This window comes from Xiphophorus hellerii, chromosome 8 (genome assembly GCF_003331165.1).
Source record: "Xiphophorus hellerii strain 12219 chromosome 8, Xiphophorus_hellerii-4.1, whole genome shotgun sequence".
NCBI classification, from domain to species: Eukaryota; Metazoa; Chordata; class Actinopteri; order Cyprinodontiformes; family Poeciliidae; genus Xiphophorus; species Xiphophorus hellerii.
The window spans coordinates 26,076,715-26,087,757 of NC_045679.1; the positions used below are offsets into that span (position 1 = coordinate 26,076,715).

General features: G+C 38.8%; 1 protein-coding gene across 1 annotated transcript; it reads right to left on the reverse strand.

The window, feature by feature from the left end:
• Positions 1-91: 91 nt before the first annotated feature.
• Positions 92-10,728, reverse strand: oclna (occludin a). Its single transcript, XM_032570061.1, has 9 exons — positions 10,558-10,728; positions 10,038-10,128; positions 8,605-9,247; positions 8,358-8,525; positions 3,353-3,501; positions 2,020-2,202; positions 1,750-1,921; positions 1,456-1,497; positions 92-712 (listed from the first exon to the last, which is right to left on the reverse strand). The coding sequence occupies exons 2-9, from the start codon at positions 10,088-10,090 to the stop codon at positions 614-616; spliced, it is 1,509 nt and encodes a 502-aa protein (XP_032425952.1). The 5' UTR covers positions 10,091-10,128; positions 10,558-10,728; the 3' UTR covers positions 92-613.
• Positions 10,729-11,043: the final 315 nt, after the last annotated feature.

Below are 11,043 nucleotides of genomic sequence, written 5' to 3' on the forward strand. Positions count from 1 at the left end.
TTAATGTTTAAAAATGTTTGTGAAATTCTGTTGCTGACTGCAAATGTTTAAAATGTTTGTTGCTCAGTTGAAAAAAACCCAAAACAAAAACGTGTTCAATAAAAGATTTTATTCAAATAAAAATGCATCACAGATCATTGCAAAACGTATCGCAGGGAAGGAGATTTGATAATATTCCAAACTGTGTACAAGAAACAACCTTTACAAAACCACAACCCGCATATTTACAGTCAGTAAAATAGTAATAAAAAAAATAAATCAGCTGACATCAATTTGGTGCAGGGGAGCCTAATAAAACCAAGCATTATTTTTAATTTTCTCTTCACTTCGAAGACAAGTCGCAAAACTCTTCCGCTAGACAATAAATATGCGTGGTGATAATCACTCAAAATACAAACAACGGCGTAATACAAGAAAAAAAAAAAAAAGAATCCTGTTTCTGCGGTGCTAAAAACAAAAAAAAAATACAACCGAGCTGTCACAACTTTCATGTGCTCAATGCAAATCATCCCAGCTTTGTCCTTTGGAGACAAACTTACTGCCAAAAAAGGGCCAACCCAGATTTACAGCAGTCCTCCCTGCGCCGGACAGGAGTTACTAATCCAGACTTCATTCAGGTCCTGCGGTCATAATCACTGACCATCTTCTTGATGTGGTTCAGTTTGTGCTTCAGATATTTACACCTGCGCTTCTTCACCTGGTAATCTGCAGACTGAAGAGACAAAATAAAGTTTAGATGAGCAAGAAGGTAAGAAAGGAGGAGTACACTAAAAAAAACAGAGTCTCACCAAGTAGTTTTGGTCCAGTTTCCAGTAAAAAAATATCTCCGTACACTTGAATCAAAACGAAACTAACTTTATAGAGGTGCTTGTTTTAAGTCAATCATTCCTTAATATTGATGGTAGAGTACAGTAGTTCCACTGGTGAATTATTTCACTAGTAGGAAAAAATGTCTTGTTATAAGAAAAATTATTACTGCTAATAGAAAAATTATTTACTTCATTATTTCTCAGAATTTTGACTTTGATCTGAGATCAAAAAGTCAAAATTTAGAGAAAAAATTATAAATTGAGAAAAAAAAAATTATTGACAAAAATTATTAATTTTGAGGGGAAAAAAAGTCACAATTCTGATTTTCTTTTTTGAAAAGTACTGAATGCTACAGTCATCATGTTTTTATTACAAAACACAGCCTGCAGTTTTCAGAATCCATCCATGTGTTCGGAAAGAAAAGCTCTCAAAGCTCACTTGTAATTATCTGAACACAACTAAACCTTTTTGAAAGCAATTTCCTCTAGGATGTTAGTCTGTACGCATGAGCCTCCTGACTGAGCTGGTGGCAATTTGTGAATGGAAACCAGGCGCAGAAGCTGAAACAACAAGACAATGTCCTGCAGAGGGACAGTCTCGTCTCAAAGCTCTCCTGAAGATAAACTTTACTAATCCTTAACTTACCTTCTTGATTCTCTTCAGCTTGTTGTACTCATCCAGAGTGTCCTGTTAACAAGCAAACACATTTCAACATGCAGCTTTGTCTAACATGTAGCTTTTCTGCTTGTTGTTGCCTTTAAAATGAGGCTAGAAACCTTTTTATTTGCTTTTGCCTACTCTGCTGTTTCTTTAACTCGTGTTGTTTTAAACTTCTGACTAGAAACACTTTGAGTTGCCTTTGGCTGGAAGATAAATACAAGTTGCCTGTCTCAAGAAAGGCCAGCAGGTGAAACACTGCTGTGTTTTGGGAATTCTCACCAGGAACTGTGGGCTTCCCTCCTCCAGCTCGTCCAGCTCTTTGTCCAGATTGGACAGGTCCTTGTTGAGGACGTCCAGCTCCGCCTGCAGGTCTTTGTACTCCAGGTGGTCGCGGTCAAACTCCTGCTTGTAGCGGTTGCGCTCCTGCTCGTTTGCTATGGGCGGGAACTCGCTGCGGGAGGGGAGGACGATTCGATCAACTTTAATCTTTCACAGAATTTATACACGAGGGTCTCAGCTTTGCTTGGCGCGTCCCGGTTGCCTGGCTACCTGTCGAAGTCGTTGTCGTCCAGCTCGTCCCCAGACGAGTTATAGTCCGTGTCGTAGTCCTGCCCGTCAACGCGGCGCGGCCGTCCTGCGCGCCTCTTTTTGGGCCGCCCCGTTGAGCTTGCGACCTCCGAGCTGCTGCTGCTGTAAGGGGCCCCGTTCTGCAAGGGCCTGTCAACCACAGGTCTGTGAAGCAAAGAATTTAAAACCATTAGTATATTAATATTAGATGCAGGGTCCAGTTTTACTAAAAGCAAACTTCCTGTGACAAGAGGAAGCAAAACTTCCTAAACAAAAGCAGAATTACAGATGGAGGCAGGGCCGGTCCAAGCCTTTTTGGGGCCCTAAGCAGATTTTGATTTGGGGGCCTCCCATATTGACATGTCAACACTTAATATGTTGACTGTTTATCATGGCTTTTAATTTTAATCTTACAAAAGTAGCAAACAAATAGAAAATTTTTTTGAATTTTGAGATGCAGAATGGCATTTGAGTGTAAGCCTGTCGCAATAAGCAATTAAAATGAGCTTAATTATTTCCATTCTTATGACTTCTTGAATGGCAATTTTGTTCACAGAGACGTCACAATCCATTTTAGTTGTGGTTCCGGTTGTGTGTGGTTTTTGTTTATTGTTACTGGTTGTTGTGATTTATTTTCGAATATTTAAAATACCTTCCAGCTCCAGTGTGAAGAGTTCTTCACAGAAATAAACTTTATTGGGAAACTTGCATTATTGGGCCGTTATCAACATACCACTAGAAAAACGGTCGCAAAATATTATCGCAATAATTTTTGGGACAATTCATCATCCTGACCTGACAGACCTATTTAAGTGTGGCGTTTTATTGTAATTATTTAAAAGGAACATCAGCTGATAAACTCTACATTTACAGTAAGCAAATTTGATATCTTGTTTTCCCAACAGCGGAAGAGACTCCCTGTAATTTGTATACAAACTATAAAACAATATAGAAATTGTGTAAAAGGATTTACTTTGTATTATTCAATGTTATTTACTTCATAAATATGTATATGTAAATATATATAATTCTAGCTTGGTGCTCTTGCCGGCCCCCTGGTGGTGTGGGGGCCCTAAATAGTTGCATAACTCAACTCTCACTAGACACCATCATCTTCCCTCATCAGCACAGAAATACTTCACATAGTTTCACAGTGAAAGTAAAACAGGACTCGTGTCTCAGTTGGTTTTGGTCTCGTCAATTTCACGTCTTTTGTTGCGGCGTCACTTCCACAAACGCTTGCGCTGATTTTCCACTAGCTAGCAAGAATCCTTTCAAACACACTGTTTTAGCAGCACAAAGTGTGACTCCTCACTGCGGGGTGTAGCTGATGGGGGGTTTGTCGTAGTTGCTCTCATCATCATCCAGGTGACTCCTGGAGCCTCTCCGCTTCTCGGAGTAGTCGGAGTACTCTGGGTAGTCTGCAGCTGGGACGTCTTCAGGAGCAGCAGACACGTTGTTCACCTTCAAGAGAGATTCAAACAAATTATTATTTTTTTTTAAGCTTCATTTTGCTTTTGTAAAGGGGACCGTGGATACCAATCAACAGGAAGCTAATTTTTTATCTGTAGTCTCCCAGCAGGTTGATAGAAGGGATTCAAAAATAAATTACTATTAAAATGCATTACAACATACATGACCTATGATTTATGACAGAAATCAATATGAAGCCAGAAATTGTGTAATTTACAGTAAATATTGATGATTTTTTTTTTAAAGTTACACATGTAAGAAAAAAAAAACCCTGTTGATTTAAAAATTATTCAAAACATGAGTCCAAGTGTGAATTTGGAAGTTTATGTCCCAGGTTGCATCTTTTTCTTACCCAAATAAGTGCCATTCTTTTGGATAAGACAAAACTATCTACAAATATCTATTGTAAAAGTTTCTGTGATTATCTACATGTATATTTCATAAGTGAATAATAGTTTGGAGGAAGGTCTTGGTTTTGACATTTTTAAACGACTGGTATCGAGTTCCCTGACAAAGCGAAACTTCAGGTCTATTGTCTGGAGTTTCTGCAAGTCATGTTGCCAACAATCAGATCCTGTTTTGTGCACAGCTGAAAACTATTTTAGCCTGTGAGCTAACAATCAGAGATCTACTCTAGACCCCTTTTTTTAATTCTAGTTTTTTTTTTTTTTTTCCAAACTTCACAACGATGCTCACAGTAACTGAGTCTATTGGTCGTTTTACTTCCCCGTCTGTCTGTGACCCAGAGAGCAAAGCACAGATGTCTACAGATGTCTACAGATGTCTACAGATGTCTCCTACGAAGTGTTCAGAAAGCAGCTGAAACACTTTTATGATGTTAAAAGCAAAGTTTGGAAAGCAAGAAAACATTTTCTGTAAGCTTTGTCCACACGTCATGTCTTCTTCCTGCGTCAATCGCATTTGATTTGCAATTTTCATTTTGATCATTTTTAGGTTCATTTGAACTGCAATAGAAATTAGCTTGTTTTAGCTAGCTTGAACATATTTACATTATGTGATGTGGATTAATGTGTACAGTCCCTTGACAAATGAGTAAATAAATAAAAATAAGCTGTAACAGTAATTACATTTTTCACAAAGTGAAACAAGTCACATCGAAACGGACATGTTATTTTTAGCCTAGCACTTCAGCAAGCTGCTTTGTAAATAAAATAAAATAAAATAAAATAAAATTAAATAAAATAAAATAAACATTATCCAAATCAAGACTGATGTTTATTGAAGACGATGGCCGTATGAGTCAAGGCAAATACATATTTAGAAGAATATAAATTAAAACTGTTCCAGGAGATCCGTGTTTCAAATACCACGGCATATTTCTTAAATCTCTTGTGGACAAAATATCTGTGCAGTCAAAAAAAATATATATATATCAATGCCGTTGTGTATGCTGCAGTTAGGGAAATGTGATATTTTACTGCACTTTTTAAGGATTTACGTGGCATAAATTTGACTTTAGTATCAGGACTCCGCCTGTGCTAGTGCATTATCTTGATTGACTCAATAAAAGGAGATAGAAAGTTTGTGATCTGGACTTCCCCAGTATCCGTTCCTAACAAAACTGCTTTGTAACAAATCTCTAATTGATTATATAAAATTGGATACATTTTAATTTATTTAATGAACTGCCTAAATAACTAATTTTGAAAACCTATGAAGCATTCCAAACATGACGTTGTCTAAGTTGTCTTACAAAACTTAAAGTGAAACTTTTAAACGCTTTAATGCTCAATAAATTCTATTCTGTATATACAGATGCTTTGGATCCGACTTTTCCCCTTATTCCACTTCAGCTACATTACTTTGCTTTGTTCCCCTCACAGCATCAAAGCCCTGATTGAATAAGAAAACTGACCATTTAAAGCTGGTGTTGTATCTTAATATTAGCTTCTGGAATGGCCACTTTGACAGACACTTGCTTGAGTAAATCCACTGAATTCCTGACATTTCTGGTATGGTACACCTGTATGAACTTGCCCTCTGTTTCATGACAAGGCTACACCCAGACAAACAGGAAGCTCTCTGCAGTCGCACTTTCAAACAGGTTCTCACAAACACCAGTAGGGAAAATGTCTCTGGTTCTTAGTATCCTGCTGCTGCTGCTGCTATTGTTGTGCTATTGGTCCGACCGCTGAGCGCTGTACACCAGAGCAGCAGTCTGACCCGTTTTTCCTGTTTGCTGCTCTGAAGTGAGCTGGAATACTCGGGACTTGGCAGGACTGAATGTCATCACAACTCCCATCAAAAATGACTCACACACTCATGGTTGCTTGTTCCATAATGTTACGAAACACATTTCAAAAGTACCATCGAAAAGCATGACTCATTGCTAAATGTAAACACTGATAATTCAAACGGCGGAAACGTTCGCGGTCGTACGTTCAGACTGTCGATTCCACTGACTGAAACTGTTATCAGTCTGCATGCCACGCCTTGAAACTGCAGATGGAAGGACTTTAAACTCCACCTTCTTCACTGTTCATAAAAACAACGCCATAACCGAACCGGTTTTTCCACTTCCTCACCTTCACTTCCTTCACTGCTGAACACCTGAGAGCACATGAGCAGGTTAGAAAGAGATTCTTTCTAGAAAGAAAGAATCCAGGAATCTAAGCTAACACTTTGTTTTTTAAAGTGTTAGCTTAGAGGTTCTGCTAAGGCTTAGGCGTGTAAAAGTCCAAAGTTTTTAGTTGACTGGACATCTTCCAGCCAACTAAATGAGCCGATCAACGTGCCCAAGTTAAATCAAGCCAATTAAACCTGGAGATGTATCAGACTATAACGTTGACCTAACCATCAAACTCCTGTAGCCGTCGGTCAAAGAATACCTAAAATTTAGATCGGCTGCAGCTAAAACCATTTATGTATCTGCCTGTTTGGCTACTTAAACTACAAAAATATAACATTTTACCAAGTACTTTTGATCTATATTTAATATATTTAAATATTTAAGTACACTCTAAATAAGACGTAACTAACTTACAAGTAACTTTTCAGCAAGATGTATGAGCTTGTTTAAAGTCAGTAATTCCTGAGTATTGATTTAAAAAGTACTGGCAGATTATTTCACTTGTAACATTTTCACCATAATCTGAGTTAAATAATCTGTCAATGAAACTAGTACTTTAAAAAAAAGTCAATATTAAGGAATTATTGACTTTAAACAAGGTTTAAACAATTTATTTATTTTATATTTAACATGTCTTCCAGTTCCAGTGCTAAATGTTCATCAGAATTTAAAGTTTATAAATCTCTGAGAATGTGTTCTTGCATTATTTTGCCATTACCATTATATTAATTGGAAAACGGTCTCAAAAAAAAAAAACACAATAAGAATATTATCATTTATAGCAATAAAATCTGGGGCAACTTATCGTCCAGCAAAATTAGTTACCGTGACAGATGGTCTTACAAGTTAGTTTTGTCTTCAAATGAACTAAGATATTTGCATTAGAAACTAGACCAAAACTCCTTGTTATGATTTTGTGTTTTTGCAGTGTTAGTGAAATGGTTTGTGCCTGGTAAGCAGAAAAAAACACACTGTTTGCACCCGCATCAACCGTCCATCACCACATCTCCATGATGACTCAGCACAAGAAACAAACTGAGAGGATCTTAGTTTTGTGCCATTGCAGGGGGGCGCAGGAAACGGTATGGATGAAAAAAAAAAAAGTTACACAACAGTGTTTCACTGTAAAGATGGTTTGCAGTTTGTTTTGTTGCAACCCGAAGTGTGAAATTAAACATCAGTGGAGTTTGAAAACAAAATATGTGTATAGGTTTATGTCTGGTTGAATGATGTGTGTGCCCAGTTGATTTTTATTTTTATTTTTGGGGGGGATTTTATTGTAATCGATAGGGGGGCCCAGAAAATCTTTGCTGATCTAAAGAAATTCAAGAAGAAACAAAATCATTGACAGTCAAAATCTCAAAAGTGTTTTAAAGCAAAACCCAAGGCTTTCAATTCTCAGTCAATCACAGTGTGAACCAGTCTCCATGGTGATGAATCTGATCACCAAACCACTCCAAGAGTACATGGACATCTCATCAGGCAAGTCACAAAACAACCAAGAACAATGTCTCAAGCTCCCCATAGGTCATTGTTATGGTGTTAGTTTCAAAGCCCTACAAAAAGAGCCCAAAGGTCCAGCTGACATTTAGCTAAAACATATTGTCAATCCAAGATTTTTGGAAAAAATGTTCTGCGGACTAACAAGACTAAAGTCTTGTGATTGTCTGGGTTTGGAGGATTTCCTATAATTGATGGAACCGGGGACCCATGAACCATAATATCACTGTCTCACAAAACAACAACACTCATTGTCTAATGGAAGTTCTAATGGCTGGCATAAGCAGCTTTTAGGTTAAAGGGATAAATACTTTTTCCACATTGGGCACAGTTGGTTGGGTCAGCTTTTTCCACCTAATCAATGAGATAATAATTTAAAAAGTAAAAGAAAAAAACAAGCTGTGCTTTATTTGTACTAACTTTGACTCCAATTTAAAACAATGGGTTTTATTACCCGAAGCATGAAATGGAACAGGAAGAGCACTGATTCTTACAATCACATGCCAACAGAATCTATGTCTCCATCTATGTCTTGTTGTGAGTCATAATGGAGCTGATGTGATGGAAGCTAAACCAAATGTTTTCTGCATTCCAAGCAAAAACTAAATACACTTCCCCTTTTCCGAAATTAGCAGAAGTTGATTGAACAGAGAAATGGCAAAGGTGTTTTCACAACCTAGTAGGCCGATCTGCTCTCAACTCGCCCATATGGAAGATTTCAAAAAGTAAAATATGAAGGCTACACTCCATCACTCACCCACGCCTCGACGTCCTCAGGAGGTGCAAGATCATCCACAACTTTGACTTTCTTCCACAAGATGTTCTGTTTTCCATAGTTGTTGATCTTCTGCCGCGTCTTGAGGGCGAAGACGAGCATGATGATCAAAGCTGCGGTCACCATGAAGCCGAACACAACGGCGATGGCCTGAAATGGAACATAAACCACAGAGTGTGAGTTTATTGGACGCGTGTTACAGGATGGCACCAATGTCGCGAGGGTTTACCTCTTGTGGTTCCACCACGCAGTAGTGGTAAAGGTACTGGTTCTGAAGCACTCCTGACATCTGTTGCTGTTGATATGGAGCACACAGAGCTGCAATCTGGCTGCCGTAAGCTGTCGAGGCCTGGGATGAGGGGTTTACTGCCACCAAGTACACTACAGTGGCAATGAGCATCAACAGTGCCAGGATGGCGCTGATGATCAACACGGCCAGGTAGAACTTCCTGCTCTGACACATGCTCTGATGAGACACGATGACGATAAAGATGACCAGGGAGAAGATGAAGGCAAAGGCGGCCATTACGATCATAAACCCTTTCCCGGACCGCGGGTCATTGTAGTTTCCCGCAATTGAACCGTAGCCATAACCGTTCCCAGCTCCATAGTAGCTCGATCCTCCGTAACCTCCTCCATAAGTTCCTCCATAACCTCCTCCATAACTTCCTCCGTACATTCCCCCAAAGCCGGACATGGCTCCCTGACTGTCATACGCCAGCGTTGAGGCAACGCAGGCAAAGATGGCCACACACAGCACAAGGACAATGATGGCCATGATTTTAAGGATTCCTGGAGGCGAAGACCAGCGGTAGAAGTGCTGGAACTCATCGTCAGGGAAGTAAGAGTAGGCTGGCTGAACAGGTCCATTACTGGAAGAGGAATAAACAAACCGCTGTTACAACCCAAACTACAATATTTAGATTTTATTGATAAATGGACAGTGCAGAAAACAAATCTCAGAGATTTTGGACCAGATTTCTTATTTGTTTTGTCGTTGTTGTTGCAAGGTTCTGGTTCTGATCTCGGTCTTGTAAATAAGTTAATACAGTCATAACCATGAGATGAATTTAAAAAGCAGTGATACTTCTTCCTGTTTCTACCCGTTACAGTTCAAACAACAACAACAACAACAACAAATGCTTATGGAGTAATGGTGAGCAAAGAAACAAAAAAATGCATTTGATCCAATATATTGAAAGAAGACACATTTATACACATATGGAAGAAGATTATGATCACTGGGGGAAAATATTTCTATAATCTCTTATTTTGACTTTTTTTCTCAGAGTTCTGACCTGCGGAAGCAAAAATCTTCAATGACAGAGATGGGAGTTGTGCTGGAGGAGAACTACAACTTTCTGGAGACAAATGTCAGGCTTAAATGAATTGTTTTATATTTATTTGCGATAGATTAGAGTAGAAACAGCCTTTACAGCAGCATCAGGTATAAAGATTCACACAAAAAGTTCTTAAAAAGTGTTAAAAGCAATAAAAGATTAACAATAACAGTAAAAATGAAAACTGACAGTTAAATTGTGCTTCTTTTACTGCTATGACGTCAACAGTTTCATAAGGGTTTGATGAATATCGACAGAAAAAAACAAAATAAACAACAACAACAAAAACAAACAAAGAAATATACAAAAAACAACAACTTACTATCTATCATCCTCTTCATAGGGAGGGGGGCTCCCATTGGGTTTGGAGGACATCGCTGTTTGATCCACTCAACAGTGGCAATCAAAACAACCTGCAAGAAGGCTTCCTGTTAGACTGGACATGCCAAACCCATGTCATCAAACTCTATTAAAGGTAAAAAATAAAATTATGCTAATATGTAAAAAAAAACATGTCACTTTTAATACTCGTTTTAAAGTGAATCTGCGCCCGTTCACGCAACAGACAAATTGCGTGCAGCGCTCGTTTCTTGACATGTAGCGCTCTCTTTTAAAGATTGGCTTTGCGCCTACATGGCGCATTACGGTAACAGAACAGGGGCGCAAAGAAAATGAAATAAAGAGCAAATGAGACGCATGACCATCAAAAGCGCATATTTATGACATACCAATTACTTTTACGTACATGTACTAAAGCCAGACTAAATATTTCATGTCTAAACCTTTATTACAGTTATTGAGCAAAACTGTTTTTGTCTCCCATTAAAGGTTGTTTACAGTACCTTAATTTAATTGAAGCTGAATCGACCAATGGGCTTCGCTTGGCTTTTTTCTTTCTTTCTTTTTTTTTTTTTTTACCACTAAATCCAAAGAGGTTTGAAGAACTGAGGTCGTCTCTTTCACGGTTGCTGTCAGGATCCTCTCCTCTGAAATGTCTCAAGTGAAACTGCAGCTGCTGCTGTAAACAGCCTGGACCACACCTAGAGAGCTCCGCTCTCGGTTAGCTTAGCTCCGCCCCTCACGACAGGTGTCACTGCGCTGAACCAGACCGGTTGTTCATATTTGGAAATGCAAGGTGAGCGTAGTAACATAGACAGAACGGAATGTTTACCTGGTGTAGAGGCACCAGAACCTAGTTCGGCAGGCAGGGCCGGCCCAAGCCTCCATGGGGCCCTAAGCTAAATGTGGTTTTGGGGCCCCATAGTTCCGCTAACAATGTAGACTGGCTGCAATCAGCAGTTCGATCATTAGCTCATTCACACACCTGC